We start from the raw sequence: 26,899 nt of genomic DNA on the forward strand, positions 1-26,899 counted from the left end.
GTTCCTGCAGTAAGCTTTCCAATGTTCTCTGAAAGATGGCACAAGTGGAGGAGACACCAAAAGGCAATCATATTGGTACAATCCTTTGTGGGTATTAATTGTGACAAATTCCCGGGAGGCATTATCCAACTCTAGTTGTTGATGAGCATAACTCATGTCAAGCTTGTGTGCATTGTCCCCCCTGTCGGTTTGGCATATAGGTCTTTGATTTTTGGAATGGGGTGCCTGTCAAGCTTAGCTACTTTATTAACCGTCAGTTTGTAGTCACAAATTCAGATGCTTTGGTGACGTTTAAGGGCAGGGATTATGGGTGCTGCCCATTCCAAGAACTGAACAGCTTGTATAATGCCCAGTTTGTCTAGTCTGTTCAGTTTAATGACAAAATCAAAAACAGAATTACCTGGAAAAACTCAGCAGGTCTGGCAGCATCGGCGGAGAAGAAAAGAGTTGACGTTTCGAGTCCTCATGACCCTTCGACAGAACTTGAGTTCGAGTCCAAGAAAGAGTTGAAATATAAGCTGGTTTAAGGTGTGTTGGGGGGGGCGGGGGGGGGGGGAGAGAGAGAGAGAGAGAGAGAGAGAAGTGGAGGGGGGGTTGTGGTTGTAGGGACAAACAAGCAGTGATAGAAGCAGATCATCAAAAGATGTCAACAACAATAGAACAAAGAACACATAGGTGTTAAAGTTGGTGACATTATCCAAATGAATGGATGGTAGGGCACTCAAGGTATAGCTCTAGTGGGGGTGGGGAGAGCATAAAAGATTTTAAGATATTTAAAAATAATGGAAATAGGTGGGAACAGAAAAATCTATATAATTTATTGGAAAAAAAAGGGGGAAACAGAAAGGGGGTGGGGATGGGGGAGGGAGCTCGAGACCTAAAGTTGTTGAATTCAATATTCAGTCCGGAAGGCTGTAAAGTGCCTAGTCGGAAGATGAGGTGTTGTTCCTCCAGTTTGCGTTGGGCTTCACTGGAACAATGCAGCAAGCCAAGGACAGACATGTGAGCAAGAGAGCAGGGTGGAGTGTTAAAATGGCAAGCGACAGGAAGGTTTGGGTCATTCTTGCGGACAGACCGCAGGTGTTCTGCAAAGCGGTTGCCCAGTTTACATTTGGTCTCTCCAATGTAGAGGAGACCACATTGGGAGCAACGAATGCAGTAGACTAAGTTGGGGGAAATGCAAGTGAAATGCTGCTTCACTTGAAAGGAGTGTTTGGGCCCTTGGACGGTGAGGAGAGAGGAAGTGAAGGGGCAGGTGTTGCATCTTTTGCGTGGGCATGGGGTGGTGCCATAGGAGGGGGTTGAGGAGTAGGGGGTGATGGAGGAGTGGACCAGGGTGTCCCGGAGGGAGCGATCCCTACGGAATGCCAACTTAGTCTACTGCATTCGTTGCTCCCAATGTGGTCTCCTCTACATTGGAGAGACCAAACGTAAACTGGGCGACCGCTTTGCAGAACACCTGCAGTCTGTCCGCAAGAATGACTCAAACCTCCCTGTCGCTTGCCATTTTAACACTCCACCCTGCTCTCTTGCTCACATGTCTGTCCTTGGCTTGCTGCATTGTTCCAGTGAAGCCCAACGCAAACTGGAGGAACAACACCTCATCTTCCGACTAGGCACTTTACAACCTTCCGGACTGAATATTGAATTCAGCAACTTTAGGTCGTGAGCTCCCTCCCCCACCCCCACCCCCTTTCTGTTTCCCCCTTTCCACACCTTAAACCAGCTTATATTTCAACTCTTTCTTGGACTCGAACTCAAGTTCTGTCGAAGGGTCATGAGGACTCGAAACGTCAACTCTTTTCTTCTCCGCCGATGCTGCCAGACCTGCTGAGTTTTTCCAGGTAATTCTGTTTTTGTTTTTGTTTTGAATTTCCAGCATCCGCAGTTTTTTTGTTTTTGTTTTTATCTCTGTTCAGTTTAATGTTGACTTTTTCTCGCAAGTCATATGGCACCGGTTTCGCCTTCATGAAACGAGGGGTTGCTTCCGGATCGACATGATTCTTGGCCTGTAGGCCCTGGGTTTTCCTCAGTTCATCCTTGAAGACAGTGGCGTACTTTCCAAGTACCTCTGGTAGCCGACTTGCTCTCAACTGGAAAATTTCAGCCCATTCTAACTTAATCTCCTTCAACCAATTTTACCCCAGGAGCCTTGGCCCTTCACCTGCCACCGCCATCAAGGGTAGCTTTACTGATTGGCTTCCATAATGGACAGTTACTTTGCTTATGCCTTTTACTGGAGTGTCTTCACCATATATGTTTTTAGCTTGGTGGCTGTTTCTTCTAAACTTAATTGATGTTCTCCATTATTCAAATATCTGAAGGTATAATCCCCAATTACTGCAGTGGAAGCTTCAGTATCCACTTTCATTCGAACAGGTTTGCCATTTACTTTCACTGAGACAAATACTGATTCTGTCTTTCCAACTTTCAGATTAAACAATGAATAAGTGTCTGAATGTTGTTTTAGGCTTTCTTACATTGTAGATTTCATTGGGCTTCTTCTTTTGTTTACAAGCCTGCTTGAATCTTTCCTTGCACTGCCTCATCATATATCCATTTCTATGACAATAGCAGCAATCGTTTTTTTTAAACTGCCAATCGCTACAAGACTCATTGTTTCCACTTCTATTGGTCAAGGCATTGCCATGGGGAATGGACTAAGGAACGGCTGTCCCCCAAGCTTTTGTTTAGTTGTTGTTCTTTTCACTGTTGGTTTATCTTGCATAGCTGTCCTGATTAGTGCAAGATGAAAAGATTCGATAGTATGTCTCTTTTTTCAGCAATACAAATCAAATTAAAAAGATAAGCTGTTTAGAATCACCCCAAAGCACTGATAGTTGCACCTGCAGGATTGGAGGAAACAAATTCTGCAAAACAACTTTCATCAAGTATTTTCACAAAAATGCTTAGAATTGTTTAACTCTGAATTCAAATATTCCACATAACATATCAACCATACCAAAAGGCAAAATTGTGCTATTGAGCCTCTTTCTCTTTATGTATGCATATGCCATGCCAGGAGACTTAGAGATGTTGTTCAGGCTTGCCCCAGTGGCTGGAGGCAGCCATTTTCTCTTTCAAAAATGTTCTCATGGCTTCTCCTATACCGTGAGCTATGGATGCAAAGTCTGACAAACAACTGACATCTTTGATAATGTCTAAAAGCCACTGCACACAGTAAAACTTTAATATACAATATGAAAGTATCTTATTGGGCCCTGATTGATTTGGACAGAATGCTTACTTTTAATGTCCATAACTATATTCTTTCTCACTAAATTCCTGAACTGTGTTCAGCTATAAATCAACCCATCGTGAGGATTTTTGGATGGTGCTAAGGATTCCTCAGCTGACTGTAGGTGTCTCAAATTTCTGACTCCTACTTCCAAGAATTCCATATTCAAATCTAAAATTTTCATTAAAATAGCAGCTCGATCTTCAGGTGATGTTAATTTCACTCAAATTTTCAATTGTACTGGGATTATGCGAGTATCATGCTCTAATTTTCAGTCATTGAACTTGAACCCCATCTACTGAAATGATTTGCTTGCAATTAGAATAAAGTTTCATAAAATTTTAATATTTATGTCATCCACAATCCTTGAACAAGAGTCAACTGGAGACACATTCTGGGTCACTTTAACTACTAAGTCACTGCAAACAAGTGATTCATTATGCTATTTTGCCCTAGTTTGGGAAACACTGGCCTAGGTGGCATCCTGTGTAATAGTAAGCCACCTAGACTGATTCATAGTCTATGTTTAGCAGGGGTAGCTAAGGGGCTCTACAAACAGCTCTGGTGCGCTGGCATTCGATACCTCCTCATGACCTCTGCCATGTTTCAAACAGTGTCAGATGTAAACAGGATAAGGCACAACTTTGATGCCCTTAGTAGTTGTACAGTCTATCAACACTCAATCGCTGGGGTCTCCCCTACAGGTTCCTCCCTCTTCTAGTAGCTTGACTTGCTCTGTGTGTCCTCTGTTCAGTCTCCCAGTCATGTTGTGTTCCAAGTACATGTATAAAACTGCATCCGTGTCTGTGAGCAACTAGCTTGGGCAGAAGCCTTGAAGTGAAAACCAAGTCCTTCAGTAACTGCCACACCTCTTCCCTGTAGACTTTCAACAGTTTTAAAGAACTTAAAGAACTCTTGAAAGCATCAAACATTCATAGAATCATAGCAACAGCCAAAAGAAATCAATCAATAGCTAACCTGAAAGTACTAGTTGAGACCTTTAAAAAGCAGTGTTTTGTGTGTGTGTGTGTGTGTGTGTGTATGTGTGTGTGTATGTGTGTGTGTTTGTGTGTGTGTTTGTGTGTGTGTGTTTGTGTGTTTGTAGAAAGGAAGTTCAATAACTTCCATTTTTGCTGTTTGTGGTGCACTCTAGGAATCTCATGGAAGAATAAAATCACGAATGTGGCAGTGCTCTCAAATGTTAATCTCTCGAGTATGTTGGCATTCATCAAGCAGAGGCAATTTCTCTGGCTCAGGCACATTCATAGATAGAAGCTAGACACATTCCCAAGGATTTTCTGTATGGCAAAGTAGCTGGAGCCAGAAGATCAGTAGGATGCTAGGAGCTCTGCTTCAAGGATGCTTACAGGTGTAACATGAAGACCATAAACATTGAGTTGGGGGGGGGGGGCGCGTTCGGGGTTGGTGATGCGAAGTATCTTTCCTGCTGATGACTGCATGTTCAGCTGTGTGTGTCTAAGAGAGGGCGTTAACTAGAACATTGAGATCCAGAGTGCCAGTGGTGGTGTCAAAACAGAGCTATATGTTGATTGACATCATGATCTACCTACTTATGCCAGTTGCTCACTGTGTCTTGGCTAATGGGATCACCAATATGGTGTCTGGCATGACTGGCACCAGAATTGTGTGCATGCACTGCAGACACCATTTTAGACTTCCAGTGCGGTCCACCTGTTTTGAGCCATGCTTCATAACTGAGAACATAACATTCCAGAATCATAATCTCCAGCTCATTGCTGATATTTTAAAGTTAGGGTGCCCAAGGTTTCAAGGTTTCAAGCAACATTACAACACAATATTCTAAATGTAATCTGATGACAAAAAACACCGGAAGTCTTACTCATTATCCCCTTAAACTGAAGATGGGAAATCTTAATTTTTGCAATTTGTCCCCAATAGTTTCCTCTTTATTGGAGAAACCAAATGTAGACCAGGTGACTGCTTGCTGAATGTTCCATTCTGTGTATAAATATAATCCCTGTTACATGCCACTTCAACTCTCCTCTCCATTCTCAGTTTCACTTTAGTGCCTTTGGCCTTCTACAATATTCAAACCAAGCTCAAAACAAACTGTTCCTTCTGGCTACTGTGCAACTTTTGATCTGAACATTGACCTGAAAATTCCGACTGTGGCCTTTTCCCTATTTTCCTGTCAGTTCTTTACATGTTCCATGTCACTCCCTTCTACTTTCCAGCTGCTTTATTCATCTTTTATCTTTACACTGGCTTTTCCAAACTTGTTTGATGTGATCTTTAACTATCACCCTGCATGTTTCACCTCACTTTAGCCTTTTAACAAGGCTTTACAGGCTTTGAAAACTTCTGGCTGCTTTTTCCTAGTAGTAATTGTGTAGAATGACACAGACATTACAACATGGAAATAGGCCATTTGATCCAACCAGTCAGAGTTGGCATCTATCCTCTTCCACTCTTCCACACAAGCAGTGGTTCCTGTCCTATGTTCCTGCCAAGTTTTTCTCTTTCCTTCAGCCTCTTATCTAACCTATTCTTAAATGCTGGCATGGTCTCTGCTCCAATCGCTAACTCTGATAATGCAAATATATATATATAAAAAAAAAATTCCCTGCTCTGTCCAAAATCTCGTATATTTAATCCTACATCTATGTCTTCCTTGTTCTAGAGTCATTAACCACGAGGAACAATCTGTTTCTATTTATCCTAACATCCCTTCACAATTTTAAATACCTCTACCAAATTACTTCAGAATTCTTTCTGTTTTAATTAAAATGGACCCAATTGTTCAAGTCTGTTTTCCTATTTGTATTTCCTCGTAACAAGCAGCAACCTAGTGAATCTCAACTGTACTCTCTGGCCTCAAATCAACATGTTCCCATTGCGTGGTGCCCCAGAACTGCATACAGTAATCCAACTGTGACCTACAAAAGGTTTTATATACATTGCTTTTGACTTTTATATTCCACGCCTCTTGCCATAAAACACAGTGTTCCACCAGTTTATCTTATTAAGAATGGCCTCATCCACTTGAAGCATTGCTTTAAATAGTTTGTCAACGTCAGCCCCGAATCTCTCTGCTCTTTCATAGCTCACCTACCCCCATTCATAAGAACATAAGAAATAGGAGCAGGAGTAGACCACATGGTCCGTCAAGCCTGCTCTGCCATTCAGTGTGATCATGGCTGATCTTGGGCTTCAACTCCATTTTCCTATCAACTCCCCATATCCCTTAATTCCCTGAGACCCCAAAAATCTGTCTATCCCAGCCTTAAATGTATTCAACAATGGAGAATCCACAACCCGCCGGGGCAGAGAATTCCAAAGATTCACAACCCTTTGAGTGAAGATATTACTCCTCATCTCAGTCCTAAATGATCGGCCCCTAACCCTGAGACCATGCCCCAATGTTTTAGATTGCCCGACCAACGGAATCAATCTCAGCGACTACCCTCTCAAGTCCCTTCAGAATTTTCGCCTCTCATTTTTCTAAACTCCAGAGATTATCAGCCCAATTTACTCAGCATCTCATCATAGGACAACCACCTCATCCCCAGGGACCAATTCAGTGAACTTTAGCTGCACCGCCTCCAATGCAAGTATATCCTTTCTTAAATGTGGAGACCAAAACTGCACACAGTACTCCAAATGCAGTCTCACCAAAAACATTTACAATTGTGACAAGGCTTCTTTATTTTTGTACTCAAACCCTTTGCAATAAAAGCCAACATGCCATTTGTCTTCCTAATTGGTTGCTGCACCTGTATGCTAACTTGCTGTTTTCCTTGTACCAGCATACCCAAGTCCCTTTGAACATCAACACTTACATGTTTTTCACCTTTTAAAAAATAGTCTGCTTTTTAATTCTTACGATCAAAGCGAATAATTTCACATTTCCTTATATTGTACTCCATCTGCAATTTTGTTGCCCCTTCACATAACTTTTCTATATCTCTTGGCAGCTTCTGTGTCCTCCACGCAGTTTACCTTTCCACCTAGTATGGTATCATTAACAAATTTAGATATATTACTCTTGGTCTCTTCATCTAATTCATTAATATAGACTGTAAATAACTGAGGTCTCAGGACTGATCCTTGCGGCACTCCAGTACCCACTGCCGAACAACTTGAAAAAGCCCCATTTAGGCCCACTCTGTTTTCTATGTATTAATAGCAGAATTTGAACAGCATAGGAGGAGACCATTCAGCCCATCAGCTCTCCAAATGAGCATTACAACCTAGTACCATTGCCCTGTCTTTTCCCCATACACTTGCACGTTGTTTCTATTCAAATAATCATCTAATGACCTCTTGAATGCTTCGTTTTAAGCTGCCTCCACCACACTTCCAGGCAGTGCATTCCGGACCTGAAACACTCGCTGTGTGAAAAAGTTTTTTCTCACGTCACATTTACTTCTTTTGCAAATCACTTTAAATCTGTGCCCTCTCATTCTTGATCCTTTTACGAGTGGGAACAGTTTCTCCCTGTCTACTCTGTCCAGCCCCCTCATGATTTTGAACATCTCTGTCAAATCTCCTCTTAGCCTTCTTCCCTCCAAGGAGAACAGTCCCAACCTCCCCAATCAATCTTCGCAACTGAAGTTTCTCATCCCTGGAACCATTCTTGTAGACCTCTTCTGCACTCTCTCCAATGTGTTCACATCCTTCTTACAATGTAGCACCCAGAACTGTACATACTGCTCCAGCTGAGGTCTAATGAGTGTCTTATATAAATTCAGCATAACCTCCTTGCTCTTGTACTCTATGCCCCTATTAATAAAGCCCAGGCTAGTATATGTTTTATTAACTGTTCTCTCAAACTGTCCTGCCACCTTCAATGATCTATGCACATATACACACAGGTCTTTCTGTTCCTGCGCCCCCTTTAAAATTTCACCCCTTATTTTATATTGTCTGTCCATGTTCTTCCTACCAAAATGCATCACCTCACACTTCTTCACATTGAACTTCGTCTGCCACCTATCTGCCCATTCCACCGACTTGTCTATGTCCTTTTGAAGTTCCACACTGCTCTCCTCAGTTTACAACACTCCCAAGCTTTGTATGATCCGCAAACTTTGAAATTGTCCCCTGCACACCAAGATCTAGATCATTAATATATATCAGGAAAAGCAAGGGTCCCAATACTGACCCGTGGAGAAGTCTTCCTCCAACCCAAAAAATATCCATTGACTATTACTCTCTGCTTCTTATTTTTCAGCCAATTTTGTATCCATGTTGCTACTGTCCCTTTTATTCCATGAGCAACAACTTTTCTCACAAGTCTGTTGTGTGGCACTGTATCAAATGACTTTTGAAAGTCCATGTACACCACATCAACAGCATTACCCTCATCAACCTTTTCTATTAACTCTTCAAAAAACTCCAGTAGGTTAATTAAACACGATTTCCACTTTAGAAATCCATGCTAGCTCTTCCTTATCAACCCTTATTTTTCCATGTGGCTACTAATTCTATCTCGAATAATTGTTTCTAGAACTCTGCCTACCACCAAAGTTAAACTGACTGGCCTATAATTACTGGGCTTATCATTACAACCTTTTTTGAACCAATCCACTATCCATGCTAATATATTACCCCCAACTCCATGAGCCCTTATTTTGCCTATTAACCTTTAGAATGTGTTTTGGAAATCCAGGTATACTACATCTACTGGCTCCCCTTTATCTATCTGACTAGTTACATTATGAAAAAAACTCTAATAAATTTGTCAAACAAGACTTCCCCTTAGTAAAACCAGGTTGACTTGTTGTAATCATACTATGATTTTCTAAGTGCATTGTTATGGCTTCCTTAATAATAGATTCCAGCATTTTCCCAACAAATGAAGTCAAGCTAACTGGCCTGTATTATAGTTCACTGCTTTCTCTTGCCCTCCTTTCTTGAAAAGTGGTGTAATATTTGCCAACTTCCAATCTAGTGGGGCCATTCCTGAATCTAAGGAATTTTAGAAAATCATAGCTAGCACATCCACTGTCTCTTTAGCTATGTCTTTTGGAACACTAGGGTATAGGCCATCAGGTCCCAGGGATTTGTAGGATTCTAGTCATTAAATTTAATCCAATAATTTATCTCTGCTGATATTCATTTCCCTAATTTCCTCACTCTGTTTAGTCCCTAGTTTACCATCTATTTCTGGTATGGAGCTTTTGTCTTCAATGTGAAGACAGACAAAATATTTGTTCAGTGCCTCCTCCATTTCCTCATTCCCCATGATAATTTCTCCTGTCTCTGCTTCTAAGGGACCAATGTTTACTTGAGCTACCCTCTTCCTTTTTATATACTTATAAAAACAAATCGTAAGAGCTTTTATATTTGTGGCTAGCTTACTCTCATATTCAATTTTTCTCTTATCAATTTTTTGTGGCCCTTTGCTGCTTTTTAAAACAGTACCAATCCTCAGATTTGCTACTGGTTTTTTTTTTTGCAACATTGTAAGCTTCTTATAATCTATTATCCTTAACTTCCTGAGTGAGCTAAGGATGGGTCCTCCTTGCTGAGTTTTTGTTCTTCAATGGAATGTATTTTTTGTTGAACACTGAATTTTTTTTTTAAGTATTTCCCACTGCTCTTTTACCTCCATGCCTTTCAGTCTATTTACTCAACTAACCTTAGCCAGTTCTCCCCTCATACCTACGTAATTGGCTTTGTTTAATTTTCAGAATTTTCTTTGCAATTGGAGGGTGTCACTTTCAAACTTGACATGGAATTGAATAGTTTTATGGTCGCTATTTCCCAGTGACCTTTTACTCTGACATTAATAATTAACCTTGCTTCATTACACAACACTAGATCTAAGATAGTTTTATCCCTAGTCAGTTCCACTACGTATTTCTCCAAGAAGCTGTCACAAAAATATTCTACAAACTCATCTTTCTAGACCATTCTTGCCAATTTCATTGTCTCAGTCTATATGAAAATTAAAATTCTCCACAATTATTACATTTCCTTTGTTACAGGCTCCAATAATGTCTTGTTTAATGCTCTGCCCAATGGTATAACTAATTTTAGGTGGTCTATCAACTACTCCCACCAGTGTTTTCTGACTCATGCTATTCCTAATTTCCACCCATGCTGATTCTACTTCATGATCTGCAGAGGCCAGATCCTTTCTCCCTAATGTCCTTCTATCATCCTTCATTATAAGGGTTACCCCATCTCCTTTGCCATTCTGTCTCGCTTTCTGAAATATTATGTACCCTGGAATATTTATTTCTTAGCCTTGATCATCATGTAAACATGTTTCTGTAATGGTAATCAGATCTAAATCATTTATCTCTATTTGTGCCACTAATTCATCCTTCTCATTGCAGATGCTTCATGCATTCAGATAAAGAACATTTAATTTCTTTTTTTTTAAACTTCTATTCCCTGCAGTGACCTTATTCGATGATGTGCATTTTTTTTTGTTAAACTCTCTGTCCCTTCCTGTTGAACCCTGCTTGTCTTTACCCACGTCACTATACTGTTCCAATACCTCGGCCTTTCCTTTTGGATTACTAAGTCTCCCTTTGCCTGAACTCCCCCCGCCCCTGCAGAGTCCCCCTCAAAGTATAGTTATGATCTTTTTTAATCATCTTATCACTTGACAGCTTCCTGTGGTCCTCAGAATTATTCACCATGCCTTCTATTTTAGTATTTTCTACAAATTTGGGCTTCACCCTATCTTGCCCTTTATCAAAGTAACTGATGTGCAAGTGAACTGAAGCAGTCCCAGACCAAATTCCGGCTTCCGCCATTCCAAAAAACTGCACTTAATTGGTTTCCTCCCTTCTAACCACTTTTTGATCTAATTTGCTACCTTCCCACTAATCTCAGTTAGTCTTCTCAATTAGTCTCTTATGTGGTAGCTTGTCAAAGGTTTTGCGAAGATCCATCTGGCCCATATCCACCAAATCTGGCACCTTCTTATAGAGCTCTATCAGTTTTGTAAGCAGACAGCTTTCCTTTCTCAAAATTGTGGTCATAGTGTCTAATCATTTTCTCTTCATCTAGATATTTAGTAATTTAATCATTAATTAAGATGCAAAAATATTTCTGATCATGGATGCTAAACAAGCTGGCTTGTAATTATTCAGGTTAGCACACCCTGCCCTTTTAAAAAAATTGGTACTACATTGGCCCGCTTACTAGTGCATTCGCAATAGAATCCTGAAATAACATTCCTCTTGCATCTGAAATTTTTTCCTCCAATTCCCTCAGGATCCTTTGATTTATCCCATCAGATTCCAGCAGTACAGCTTAACTAACTTGTTTCATTATTTATTTTATCACTCATCTCAATCTTAATTAATTCAGAATTGTCCTGCTCCCAATATGCTTCTGTCCCATTTACCCCATGGGAAACTGTGAACCTAGATAACCAAATGAAGAAATTACCAACAAGATTTCGCTTTCTGTACCTATCTACCGAGCTATGTCAAAAAATGCCCAGGTATGTCCTGCGCACAAAAAGCAGGACAAATCCAACCCAGTCAATTACCACCCCAGTGTACTCTCAATCATCAGTGAGCCCCATCATCAACAGTGCTATCAAACAGCGCTTGCTTAGCAATAACCTGCTCGCTGACGCCCAGTTTGAGTTCTGCCAGGGCCACTCAGCTCCTAACCTCAAAACAGCCTTGGTTCAAACATGGATAAAAGAGCTGAATTCTCAAGGTGAGGCGAGAGTGACTGCCCTTGACATCAAGGCCGCATTTGACCGAGTGTGGCATCAAGGAGCCCTAGCAAAACTGGAGTCAATGGGAGTCGGGGGGAAACTCTCTGCTGGAGTCATACCTAGCACAAAGGAAGATGGTTGTGGTTGTTGGAGGTCAGTCATCTCAGCTCCAGGACATCACTGCAGGAGTTCTTTAGGGTAGTGTCCTCAGCTCAACCATCTTCAGCTGCTTCATCAATGACCTTCCTTCCATCATAAGGTCAGAAGTGGGGATGTTCACTGATGATTACACAATGTTCAGCACCATTCACGACTCCTCAGATACTGAAACAGTCCATGTCCAAATGCAGCAAGACCTGGACAATCCCAGGCTTGGGTTGACAAATGGCAAGTTACATTCACACCACCCAAGTGCGAGGCAATGACCATCTCCAACAAGAGAAAATCCAACCATCGTTCCTTGATGTTCAATGGCATTACCATCACTGAGTCCCCCAATGTCAACATCCTGGGGGTTACCATTGACCAGAAAATGAACTGGACTAGCCATATAAATACTGTGGCTACAATATAAAGTGTGAGGCTAGGAATCCTGCAACGAATAGCTCACCTCCTGACTCCCCAAAGCCTGTCCACCAACTACAAGGCACAAGTCAGGAATGTGATGGAATACTCCCCACTTGCCGATAAGTGCAACTCCCACAACACTCAAGAAGCTTGACACCGTCCAGGACAAAGCAGCCCACTTGTTTGGCACCACATCTACAAAAAAAATTTACTCCCTCCACCACCAATGCACAGTCGCAATAGGGTGTACCATCTACAAAATGCACTGCAGGAATTCTCCAAGGCTCCTTCAACAGCACCTTCTAAACCTAAGACCACTACCAACTAGAAGGACAAGGGCAGCAAATAGATGGGAACACCACAACCTGGAGGTTCCCCTCCAAGTCACTCACCATCCTGACTTGGAAATATATCGCTGTTCTTTCACTGTCACTGGGTCAAAATCCTTGAACTCCCTTCCTGACAGCACTGTGGATGTACCTACACCACATGGACTGCAGCAATTCAAGAAAGCAGCTCACCATCACCTTCTCAAGGGCAACTAGGGATGGGCAGTAAATGCTGGCCCAGCCAGTGAAGCCCACATCCTGTGAATGAATAAATTTTTTTTTTACTTTAACACAACTCAGATCCAACCAATTTCAATGAGAGTTATCCGACAAAAGATATTTCACATAAAGTCGTAAATTTCGCTTTAAGTAGTCGATACAGCAAAGATGTGTCTTACACAAGCACTCTCCTCACTCCTCGAAGACATGTGGGACTCCTTTCGAGGTATGCTGTTCTTTATTCATGCATGATAGGTCAGAAGTCCTATTCGACAGCAGCTTTCACCTCTGAGTTTCATGAGAACAATTTCCAATAGTAAGGCACATTTCTACAAAACCTTTTTCTCGGGTCATGGCAGTCCTGATGGTGTAACTTTCAAGAGTTCCTTTTCAATCAACCAACTAATAATACCCTGGTTCACAATTTGGTCACTTCTGGTAAAATACTCAGATATTCAACATCTACGAGTTATTCACACAACCTTAGAGGTTTTGAACCTTTTTGCTCACACAGTGCCTCTAAGAGCTCCTGCAATTGTGTGATCAGCATCCATCCCCAACTCTTCTTGTGTCTGCCAGCCACACGGCTTTCATATGTTAACTTCCTTTCTGTTGGTACTCCTTCCAGGTTGAAGGTCATCAGGTCACTTGGACCAGTATTTTTTATTATCCATGAAAATTATAATTGATCCCTTTACAAGCCCTTTAAAAGTCCTTTTCAAATATTCTTGAAAACAATTGCAGATTCTGCAAATATTTTAAAGAAATTATTAATTTTCTTTACTGTACTGTTTTAGGTCAAAGGTTGTCATACTTGTTCTCAGTATTCTAGTCAACTTCTGTTTATTCTCCATTGAATCACCTTTCGCTCCTCCCAGGGGTCCCGCCACACATTTAATAATTCTTTTTTTGCTGATATATTTGTAGAATAATGTTCTTTTCAATATTTTGAGACTTCTCCACATATTCCCTTTTCCTCATATTGTCCTCATTAAAATCACACCTGTAAATCCCATATGCCCTCTACTTCAATTTTAGTTTGTTTCTAAGCTCCTTAGTTACCAGTAATATATTTCACTTACTTGCCTGCTCTTTCCTCTTCTCTTTGCTTTGTTAGTCCTACAAAGCAACACAGACTCCTCTTTTCAGTTCCAGTGAAGGATCTTTACTGAAAACATGAACCCGTCTTTTCTTTTTCCAGGTGCTTGCAGAGTGCATTTCCAGTGCTCTGCTTTATTCATGAGAACATAAGAAATAGGAGCAAGTGGCCCCTTGAGCCTGCTCCGCCATTCAATAAGATCATGACTGATCTGATGTGGCCTTAACTCCTTTCCTGCCTGCCCCCAACCCTGGTCACCCTTGACTCCCTTGTAGATCAAAAATTTGTCCAACTCATCCGTGAATATATTCAATGACCCAGCATCCACTGCTCACGGGGAAGTGGGGGGGCGGGGGTAGTGGAATTCCAAATGCCAATGACCCCACTGAGAGAAGAAATTCCTTCTCATCTCTGTCTCAAATGGGAAACCATTTATTTTGAAACTGTGCCCTCTAGTTCTAGATTCACCCATGTGGGGAAACATCCTCCCAAGATTCTATCCTTTCAAGCCCCCTCAGAATGTTATGTTTCAATAAGATCACCCCTCATTCTTCTAAACTTCAGATTTGGGAAAGAGATGCAGGGGGAATGTGAGGAAAAACTTCTTTACGCAAGCAAGGTACAAGCTTCAAATTAGGTCTAATACTATCCCTTCGCAGTTTCCTAATAAATTGTGATCCAGGAGGGTGCTTGGATTTAGACAAGCTGTCCAATATTTTTGAATCTTGGAAAGATATTATAAATCATGTTCAGGAAAATAGACCCTTGGTTCTAATTGATGCAAAACATGAAGCATCTGTTAAAGAGGCTCCTAGTTAATATTCCAAATAAAAGTGCTAATACGTTTCCATATACTGCTACCATATTAGGAAGGATGTTGGGTGGTTGTGGCGTTATATTGTATCAGTGATCCATTTGTAATCTCAGCTGGAAGAAATATCCCACTTAAGACTTCTTGCATTGACTTTTAACCCGATCACTGAATAACTGAATGCCACTGTCCATTACTATGCTATTTATCTGTGATATAAGCTACCTAGATGGCCTTGTCGTAGACTACTATGACAGTTGATGAATTAGCTCCAACTGAAATCTATACAGTGCAGTTGAAGCTGACAGAGGTCCAAACACTGGTCAGAAAAAAGGCTTTCATGTACTACCAACCTGTCATCAAGCATAACTATACGATAAAACCAACCACAATGAATAACATTAGGCTAACACTGTCAAACAGGTATGTGTCCATTTTATTTTCATTCACCTTTTCATAACAGGGAAATAACTCCCTGCATAGGGACAAACAGGTTAGAGGTCTAAATACATGACTGAAAGAGTGGTGTGGGAGGCAGGAGTTTCAATTCTTGAGACACTGACACCAGTACAGGGAAAAGAGGGAATCATTCCAAAGGAACAGACACCAAATAAACTGAGCTGGGATCCAGTATTGTAGTGAATTAAATACCTAGGATGGTAGATAGGGCTTGAAACTAATAAAGGGGGGGGTGGGGGGGATATGAAGGCTTCAGGCAAAAGGTCAATTTATAGGTCTGACGAGTAAAGCCCAAGCTGTAGAGCAGAACAGCAATTTTGGTAAAAACAAGTAAATTATATCATGATGGCACAGAGAATTTAATAACCCTTATAGGTCATTAGCGATAAAGGCCACGTCAGGGAAAAATAGTAAAAGCTTAAAATTAAAGGTATTATTTTTGAATGCACGAAACATTTGTGACAAAATAGATGATTTTGGCACTGATATAGATGGGTTTGATCTAATAGCCAATACCGAGACAAGGATGCTAAGTGCCCAAAGATGGGAACTGTATATCCCGGGTACTTGACTTTTAGAAAAGACAAACAAAATGGAAGATGAGATGCGGTGGCCCTGATAACAAAGGATGACATAAAGGCAGTGACAAGAAAGGACCTTAGCTCAGAATGTCAGGAAATACAATCAGTATGGGTGGACCTAAAAAACCTAAAAAAGGGGTAGCTTGTAGATTCCTCAACAGTAATCATAGTTTTGGGCATAATATAAGTCATCAAATTAAAGGGGCATTTAACAAATGTAATGCAAAAATCATGGGGGATTTTAATCTTCATATACCAAATTGGTAAAAGTTACTTGGAGGACAAGTTCATAGAGTGCAATCTACAGAGTTTCTAGAACAATGCAATGACAAACCAATTAGGGAAAAGGCCTTTTTAGATATAATATTGTGTAATGAGACAGGGTTAATTATTACGACGCAATTAGATGATATTGTCTAGAAGTGTCAAGATGGTGTCATCTTGGTTCACACAAAATGTACAACATCCAATTATTAATCTTACTGTAAAAGCTCCACTGGGAGAGAGTGATCAAAATATGATGGAATTTCAAATTAAATTTGAGGGTTTTGTGGTTAACTCTGAAACTAAGGTCTTAAATGTAAACAACATCTGAAGGGGCGAATTTGTTGAGATAAATTGAGAGATTAAAAGGTGATGCTAAATATATTACCAGCATTTTCTGGCTTTATTTCACAATTTCAGCAGAACTTTGCTTTTGATTATGAAGTTCACACATGATACTGTACATTCCAAACTAGAATTGGGCCTTCATCTTAAATAAACAAATTTAAAATAAAAACACTTGAGACACTTACCTGTATAATCTTCACGGCATTCACAGTTGTAGCCTCCCTCCCTGCTTCTGCAGAGACCATGACTACCACATGGATTTGAATAACAAAGGTCAATCTCTGTTTCACAATAATCCCCAGTAAATCCAGGAGGGCACCTGCACCGCAGTCCATTAATGGGATGAATGGGTCGGAATAAGACAGTGTCAGATGAAATGAAAGGAGCTGAACTGTCAAACTTCAGCACAGACACACACTTCATATAGTTTTCACAGGGCTCTCGCAAGCAGATATTGTCATCAAAGGGGAGGACCCTCTGAGTGGAGATGGTGGTCAGCAGTGTCCGGTTGAGATAAATTTGTTCTTGCAGATCCTCTGAAGGAAAGTATTGGTTTCTTACCCCACCTGGCAGCAATGCAGAGAAACTCACATTCAAAATGTTTGCACTTACATCCGTGTCATTTTGAATATTAAAAATAAAAATGTCATCTTTGGTTGTGGATAATACAGCAGCAACTCCTTCCACAAAGAGGGACAGCAGTGGAGAAAGAAACTTGTCCTGGGACATGTTCTCCAAGCGTACAGTAATGCTGTTTGTTAACATGTCTTCTGTGATGATGGTCACTCTCAAAGTACACAGTGCGGTAATGATGTGAATACCGTCTGGAGAAAAAGAAGAAAGAAACCATCAGAATCTGATCAAAAGGCATAGCTGATGCTGTTAGTATGATTGGCATAGTAAGAAGAGAACTTACCAGGAGCTATCTGCACTTCAGAATAATGAGTGCAACCAAACACTGAAGAGAGAATACATTAACATTATCAGGCAACTTACTTCCCCACATTCGACAACCCTAAATCTGGATTAAGGTTATAAAGAACAGAATTTTGTTCAAGGAGGAGAACAAAAAAGGCCCTGACAGAACAAAATCATGATCCGAGAGGGAGAAAATCACTTTCATCATGGTACCAGAGAGGTGAGGGAAGATGTTTTAAAATTATTTAGAAATATTTAAACCCTTCCTCAGAGTAAGAAATGGGACGCAATTAAATGATATTGTCTAGAAGTGTCAAGATGGTGTCATCTTGGTTCACACAAAATGTACAACATCCAAATCTTTACTTATTCATTAGACACTATATAATTTCAATAGCAATGCCAAAATGAAAAGCTTCTGTGGGTTCAGTTAATCATTTCTGCATGTTTTAAGGATTATTAAAAATTAAGTATTGCCTGAGGACATATATAAAATGTTTTCTTTGAATTATAGAGTACAGAATTAAACATGAAAGTGAGATAGTAGTATTCTTATTAAAATATTAACCCATCAATAAGAATTTTTAAAAAGTTGGTTCCATCTATCAACCTCAAATTCTTTTTCACAATAAATGGCCCCCTTTGACCTTTCCCACTGCCCTTTCTCTTGTCATTTCCAAGGGAAAGTGCGAGGAGCTCATGAATTTTTCCCCAAAGTTGAGGTTACCTCCTCAGCTAACTCAGCCTCCTCTTGGCCCAGCCATTAAACTCCATAAGACTCCATCATACTTCTGCATTTTCTTATTTCACTCCAGCCCTTATCAGATATTCTTCTGCCAAAACACCCACGACTTTTTCTCTTGACTGTGTGCTTAATTACTCAATGATGACTTTGTTAGATGCTCCTTTCCCTCATATTTCTCTCCTTCAAAACTGCTACCACCACCTCTCTTTCAAAAGCCTCTGCCTGACTCCTCCTTTCTGTCCAACTGCTGTCCAATTCCAACTTGCATTTCTTCAAATGAATCATCAAACAAATAACTCTGTGGCCATGTCCTATACAAATTCTTTCAGTTTGATTTCTGTCACTTCCACAGCACCAAAACTTCCCTGGTCAAACATAACAGTGAGGTTCTGTGGCTGTAACTCTCCCTTACCCCTCAAGATTCTACCTGTAGCTTTCAACACAATCAAATCTATCTCCCCTTACAGAATCTCAAGACCTTCAACTTCAGAGTTCTGCACTGAGTTTCAAAACTCGCAGCCATTTCAAAATAAATACCTTTGATTTCCACCTCCAAAATATCACTTACCTGAGTTGATACCTCAACATTTCAAAATCCTCATTCTTGTCTTTGTTATTCCGGACTGAATTTCCAAAATCCATTTGTTAGCCATCAGAGCTCAACCCTATGTAAACTCCAACTCAACTAAGATCCTGCCTCTCACATTCTGTCCCATACTAAATTCTGCTCAGTCATCAGTCTAAACTCTGTTGACCTCAACTGGCTGCCCATCACCCAGAGGGTTGATTTTGAAATTCTTACTTCAGTCCAACCTCCTCCAGGTCTTTTTAACCATTTGATCTCTCCATCTTCCAGCACAACAACATTATGTGTAAGTGAGACAATGGTGCATGTGAACATAGGTTACACCAGTGCACCATTTATTTTTTTTACAGTTGCGAACCAACTTTTCCTTACACAGTGGCCATTTAAAGTAATCATCAGCATAAAGCTCTCATATTCAGTTTTTGAAATAGGTCTCAGGTGACAGCACCAAAAGCCATCATTAAATAGATTATACATTCACGTGCAGGGCTACCGAGAAAAGGTGGGGGAGTGGCACTAGGTAAATTGTTTCTATGGAGGGCCAGCACAGACACGACAGGCTGAATGGCCCCCTTCTGTGCTGTAACAATTCTGAGATTCAATATTCATGATTATGCTCCCCCTTTGCTGCTCCCCTCTCTCATTCTTGGGCTTGCCTTCAGGCCTGTATCAGCGAAGGATGTGGCCCAATATTCATGCAGACAAAATGGGCAAACTGCATGTGGAAACAAGACCAGCAAATTAAACAAAGGAGAACTGAGGCCCTAATTCAGGCGAGTCTCTAGGCTGGTGCTTGATACCAAAGCATCCAAAGGTATTTTTTGGGGAAGAGTCATAGAAATAGGTTTACAACACAATGAAATATTTGGTGCTTGGTCACAGCTTCATGTACACTCCTCCACATAGGCAGGAGTCATTTACACCCTAGTACAATTTATAGAGCTGATTTCGCACAACTAATTGAAGCCAATGTGTGAAGGATGAGCATATGAACGCTGCCATGAGGCTTTTTCCATCAACAAGTCAGTGTGAAGTTAATGTTTTATTAAATTCTGTTGGGAACTTATAAATAACAGTTTATAACTTTATCGTATCATTTTAAATTGCTTGTTTTGAAACTTGATGCCCATTAAGTGCATAAAAATCTCTCTTGGTTCTCTTTCACTACCCATTCTCTTCTCAATTTCTTCCAACCAGATGAAAAATGCCTCTTCACCTTTCAGTCTTCTGTAATGAAGGGTTACACAGCACAATGTCATACAGCATACAAATGCTGCCTCATCTGCTGTGTATTTCCAGTATTCTCTATTTATATTTCAGATTTGCAACATTTGCAGGGTTTTCATTTCATCATAGAAAATTAGACTCGGGAGGGTTAATTTACCAACATTTTTTAGAACAAGAGATGTACTACTGTTCCTAATATCCTGTGGGGAGGTTGAGCAGGGCTGCTTTTGCACCTGTCAATATTATTCTTTCTGGTAAAATGCAATTTTAAAAAATATACTGACACAATCGCCACTATTTTTAATAGTGATTCGGTGCATTATGAATAACATCATGATAAATGAATGAATAATGTCACTACTGATACCAGGCTTTTTGCATTGTTTCGTAAAGTTCCACAACTATAAATTGCACTAATGTAAAGCTGCAAGATTAAGGGGATTTGATCAGAGTCTACTATTCTGTACTTTTGCAGGTGGCAACCTACATTCCAACCGTCACAACATTTTAAAAAAAGATTAGGTATGGAGCCATTCGGTTAACTATTTTTCTTTAAAATGATCTCCAAATGCTTCCAAACTGTATGTTTTTCATTATCCAAAACAGTGAGAGTGCCAGACAAATCCCATTTTATCAAATTCTTAAAAAGTAGCCAGGTTACTGGAGCTCGGGCAGATAGGCAAGTAAAACCTTGGCATCTTGCAACAATCCTTAATATTATATCAGCTTATCTATCAAAAGCTACAATCAGGACTTGGTTGATATCAATGATCCTTATGTCTTTATAGTTGATAGGCTTGGAGTCTATTTTACATTAACTACAGCTGAGCAATGATACTGTTAATCTGCAAGAAGTGGTAATCCAGCAGAATGAGAGAGATATGAAAAGCACCAATAAAAGTGATATGATCCACCAAAGGAGAATTTACAAAAAACTTACCAGGAACGCCAAATCTAACAGTAAAAGTATTTATAAATATGCTGGGGGTAGAGTGGTAAATGAAACCATGAGCCAATTAAAGATGGACAGAGGTGGGACTATAGAGAATAAGCGAGAGGCAGACTTGTTAAATTAGTGCTTTGTATCCATTTTCACAGTTGACAATCAGGACAAAAAGGAAATAATAATAAAGGAAATGCTGCAGAAGCTGGAAATCTAAAACAAAAAAAAGTAAATGTTTGAAACACTCAACAGGTCAGGCAGCATCTGGGCAGAAATAGTCTTAATGTTTGGGATTGATGACTTTTTGTAAGAACCTGAAAAAGTTGGAGATGTAATAGGCTTTAAGCAAGTACGGAGACAGGGAAAGAGGGTGGGAACGAACAAAAAGGAAGGCTTGTGATAGGGTCGAAGGCAGGAGAGATTAAAGGACAAAAGCAATGATCATACAAGACAAAAAGTGATGGCAATGGCACAACTTAACAAAACAAAAAGTGGGCCTCGAGGAGGTTTAAATAGGAGTCAGGATCATCAATAGCTGCCATTTGAAAAACGGAAGCAGAGGGGATGATCTAATTTTATTGAAATCAGTGTTGAATCTTGAAGGCTATGAAGTGCCTGATCGAAAAATGAGGTGCTGTTCAGCAAGCTTACGTTGAGTTTCATTGTAACTGCATAGGAGGCCAAAGACAGAAAAAGCCAAAGTGGAAATTAAAATGAGGGCGACCGGAAGCTTGGGATCACATTTGCGGACTGAATGGAGGTGTTCTTCAAAGCGGTCACTCAATTCGTGTTTAGTCTCCCCAAGGTAAACGAAACCGGATTGTGAGCAGTGAATGCAATATACCAAGCTGAAAGTATGAGTAAATCAGTTTCACCTGGAGCAGCGCAAAGGAAGCTGAAAATGTCAAAGCTGGGGTGGGGTCGGGAGGTTGAGAACGTGGGGAATCTTAATGGATTTACTATAAGCTAAAATGGTAATGGGGAAAATAATGGTATTTAAGGCAGACAAACTTTCCAGACCTGATATTTTCAACCCCCTATTAAAGGAAATAGATGAGGAAATTGCAGATCCATTAATCATGATTTTCCAAAACACTTTAAATTTAGGAATTGTACATTTGGATTGGAAAATTTCAAATGTCACTCCATTATTTAAAAAGGGAAGGGCAGAGGATAAATAACATGAATTACAGGGAAGTTACTGGATTCTGTCGTCAGAGCGAGCAACAGAGCAGTTAGAAAAGTAACAGGTGATTAAAGTTAGTCATCATGGATTTGTGAAGGGTAGGTCAGGTCTGATGAATCTAATTCAATATTTTAAGGAGGTCACTAACTATAGTAGATAGGGGACCATCTAAAGATGGTGTCCATAAAAACTTCCAGAATGTATTTGATAAAATGTAGATGTGTGTTCACGGTGTAAAGCAACCCAAACTTTACAATCTCAGGAAAACTATATAGTTGATCACAAACACAGAATTGGGGCTGATTTGGAAGTGGATGATCTTTGGATGTTGGGGTGCAGGTGTGCTGCTGGAGCAGTGTATAAGTAATCTCATTCTGTATGTAATCTATAATCTAGCCGATCAGTGGGTTTTTCATTACTGGTATTCCTCAGCGGGGTAAATAACATTGCAAAAATTCGGCATTTCCAGACTTCTGCAACTTATGCTTTTGATCTACCAACTTTCTAAACGAATCAAGAGTTTGACACATCAGAAATAAACTTCTAAAAGTGAGAATATTTAGAGTAAATAAACATCATTTACAGCTCCAAATTGAATATCTGTACGATATACCCTTTCCTGGTGCCTGTATTTTGCTCAGTATCAAAAGATCCTGAAGGAAATCTGGTATGCCAATAACTCTGGTATTTACAATAGGCTCCAATAGAAGTTTGGAAACTTGTGATAACCAGACATCAATCGTATTTATCGCATTCTGATCAGAGAACTGTTGCCATATATATGTATATAGAACCATAGAAAAGTTACAGCACAGAAGGAGGCTATTCAGCCCATCTTGTCCATGCCAGCCCCAGGACACCCAGGTGCCCTTTCTAATCCTATCTTCCTGCACCCAGCTAATAGCCCTGCAGCTTACAGCACTTAAGGTGCAGATCCAGGTACTTTTTTTTTTAAAGAGTTTAGAGTTTCTGCCTCTATCACCAACTCGGGCAGCGAATTCCAGACACCCACTACCCTCTGCGTAAAAAGGTTCTTCCTCATGTCCACCCTCCACCTTCTGCCACTTATCTTGAACCTATGTCCCCTGGTTCTAGAATTCTTCAAGAAGGGAAACAATTTTATCCTATCTACTCTATCTATTCCCCTCATAATTTTGTACACCTCAATCAAGTCACCTCTCAGCCTTCTTTGTTCTAAGGAAAATAACCCCAACCGATCCAATCTCTCCTCATAGCTACACTTTTCTAACCCTGGCAACATCCTTGTAAACCTCCTCTGCACTCTCTTCAGAGCTATTACGTCCTTCCTGTGAGGTGGTGACCAGAACTGCACACAATACACCAGTTGTGGCCTCACAATACAATTCCAACATTATATCCTTACTTTTATATTCTATACCTCTGCCAATGAATCAGAGCATTCCATATGCCTTCTTTACAACCTTGTCTACTTGAACTGCTGCCTTCAGGGACCTGTGCACTTGTACGCCAAGATCTCTCACTTCATCTACCTCTCTTAGTATATTCCCATGTTCACGTCCAAATCGTTAATATATAACACAAACAGCAAGGGTCCCAACACCAATCCCTGTAGAACACCACTTGGGACAACTTTCCATTCGCAAAGGCATGCATCGACCATTACCCTTTGTTTCCTGTTACAAAGCCAACATTTTATCCAGTTTGCCACATTATACCTTCATTGCGTGAAGAGGATGGAAGTGAACTATCAGCCTCATACAATACTCTTGATTATCTGTTGCAACCATCTCTAATCCATGTAATTAACATTTGTGATAAAGGCAAGCTTCAGTTATATGATAGAAAATCTCTAACCTACACTTTTCAAACAGGTTACATGTACACATGTTGGCCACAGGCAATTGTAAGCAGCTTATCAATTTTCTCTCATATACCCACAAAAGCAGTAAGCTGCACTCAGAAATGTAACACAAACCACTTTCTTATCCAGTCAATTGATTAATCTGTCACGTTTTGTTCACATTGCCAAATAACTATTATTTGATAGCAGTGTACAAGTATTTTGAAGGAAATCAAAGAAGAATTTGTGCATCACATCCCACATTTTGGAGGATTATTGGAGATATGGATTCCTAATGTGGACGTAAACAAAGGAGAAAAATCTGCTCCCCAGTCAAATATTTTCATTCCAATTTGTGTTTTGATAACCTATTATGTGTCAATCTTAAGAGCAAAAAAATACCCCAATCACAACATTAGCTGATGTGCTGACAGGTCTAGACACATTGCCATTAATATTCCCAATAGCATTCTTCGTCTGAGGCTGGCGTGATAATCACACTTCACCGAAAATGGAGAACAACATACATATTATCAAAGAACACTTGTGACTGAACAACTGCAAAGAATGACTAATTCATATATATGTGCTGCAAGAATAAAACCAAAATCTGATTTAAGCACACGGTGGTGAAGCGTTTAAAGACACCTGCAAGATACAGTCTACCTCATAGACACCATCTATTTGTCTTCATTATCGCCCTGCTGTGTGTGTGGTATTTTCCCCAGTTGGGGTTCAAGGCAATTTCTCAATATTTTGACAGTTTCATTGCATTCTTTTCTTAATGTCAAAATCCAGAATCTGAGACAGCAATTATATTTTATTCAATACCTTGCACGGCTTAGGTAAAAGAAACCTAAAACTTTAAAAATGTACACTGGCCGGAACTATGAGCTAAGGGTATAAAAACTAGTGGTAAAACAGTACGAGGGGCTTCCACGTAAGGGAGATTATTTGAATATTAGTGGAAACTGCTGGCCTTAACTTTCAAAAACATGAACATGAACCAGGTTCAGGGGTGAGTGATAAAGGTCATCTCAGTTATAAATGTTAAACGCTGAATGTGAATGGCAATCACAAAGGCCCAATTACACTGATGCTTCTGGGTGCAATTCACAAGACAAACAGGAAAGTTTCCTCATGGGAGGACCTTTTGGAAACAGAGGTCAAGTTAGGTTTTGATGCAGCCAGTAAGGTTCCAGAGAAAGGAACCAATATGACAGCATGGTATTAACCAGTGGTGAATGAGGTACGGATGCAGTGTCACTAATCTGTTGGGCAGGAACCAAATCAGAACTGTCATTCTTTGACAGTAAAACTGCTGTCCATTTAAAAACAGATTTTCCATCTTTAACACCAAGCAAAAACTCAGGGTCCCTCAGAACACAATGTCATGAAACTGGCCCTGAAGGATAAACTTCACCAATGACAAAATTAACCATTATGGGGAATGTTTAACAAATCCTTAAACCCAGGATCATGATAGAAGTGAATGAACATGTAACCCGCACCCACCACACAATCCATCCTCAATTAGGCTTCAATCCAGCCACTAGGTCTCAGTCATTCTGCTTCTGTTTCAGAATCAAACTCAAACCTTTATGATTTTGTTGTAGCCGTGCAATTCTAACTGATCAAAACAGCAGCCCAAATGCAAGAAGGCTAGTTGACAATTAGGCTGTCCACCATCTAGTGAAGTGTTGTCCAATATGTCGCCACTTGCCATGTGGCGAATTGGCCACAGATATGTGGTGGATTGATGTTGTTCATTTTTAGAGCCACACAGTGTTGAGTTGTGTTCAGGTTGCAGCAGTGAGTATGAGTATGGGTGTCACTCACTACATCAGTAATGATCATCCGTCCCTAATTAAACAAGAAAGAATCAACCATGTTGCTGTGAGACAAGAGTCACCTACTTGTCAGATCTCAACTAGATTTATCAAAATATAAAAACAAAAAAACTGCGGATGCTGGAAATCCAAAACAAAAACAGAATTACCTGGAAAAACTCAGCAGGTCTGGCAGCATCGGCGGAGAAGAAAAGAGTTAAAAATATAGTTGAGTTGTCAGGTTTCTAGTGACCTGAAAGTGGAAGGGCCACTTTTTCAATAAATCAAGAAAAATAATCTGCTTTGGTTATCTTCTCTGTTCCCATTCTCTCTGGTGCTTCTGAAAGACCGAGGTATAGGTATGGTTTTGTTTAATGGGTAGTTGGCAGTTTTCACCAAACAATTTAGGCAGGTGAGTGATGGAGTGATCTCCAACAAGATGTCACAAAGACGCATCTTGCCCCTCCAGTATTCCAAATGAACGCTCCATCCTTCACATTCTGGTTCACTTGTATCTCCTTCAACACTTGCACACACTGCCAATGAGGACTGAAATTTTGGCAAACATGGGGCCATGCAGCAACATTCAAATGTGTTCAGCCTCGTCTTAACAGGTCTGTTGAAATAAGAAATTGAGAGGAATAGGGCACTATTTGCGTAAAAAGAGAGATTACAAGAGGTTGGCCATGAAACAAAAGTCCATTAAATGTCCTGTGTTTGGAAATGGCAGGCGACAGAGGATACACAAGAGTGAGCGCACATAAGCCAATATGCAGAAATCTGTCAATTCCTTTCCCCTCCTGACTCTCCTAATATATCAATTCTGTTAAAATAAACATTTTTTACACTTGAAGAAATTTGTTTTGCTTTTAAAATAAACTAGAGTATAGGGTCAGAAACAAAACACTTCAGTCAACAGATTGTCACCACCCTATGAGTGCATGAGGCCTGTTTACGGAAAAGTTGGATTGCAGAACCCTTTTGAAGCTTTGCTCTGACCGTGAGTTTACTGGTCTTGATTGCTTACAGTTTAAAATCTCAAACCTATTTTCAA

General features: G+C 40.2%; 1 protein-coding gene across 12 annotated transcripts in view; it reads right to left on the minus strand.

The window, feature by feature from the left end:
* The window catches only part of celsr1a (cadherin EGF LAG seven-pass G-type receptor 1a), a 360,335-nt gene that overhangs the window by 171,305 nt on the left and 162,131 nt on the right, over positions 1 to 26,899 (minus strand). For 11 of the 12 annotated variants that reach the window (XM_041202839.1, XM_041202836.1, XM_041202837.1 and 8 more), the window contains one exon: positions 16,775 to 17,413. In XM_041202839.1, coding sequence (XP_041058773.1) covers positions 16,775 to 17,413 — 639 coding nt within the window. The remainder of the gene's footprint in view (positions 1 to 16,774; positions 17,414 to 26,899) is intronic. The other variant, XM_041202840.1, reaches the window with a different exon arrangement.

This window comes from Carcharodon carcharias, chromosome 13 (genome assembly GCF_017639515.1).
Source record: "Carcharodon carcharias isolate sCarCar2 chromosome 13, sCarCar2.pri, whole genome shotgun sequence".
NCBI classification, from domain to species: domain Eukaryota; kingdom Metazoa; phylum Chordata; class Chondrichthyes; order Lamniformes; family Lamnidae; genus Carcharodon; species Carcharodon carcharias.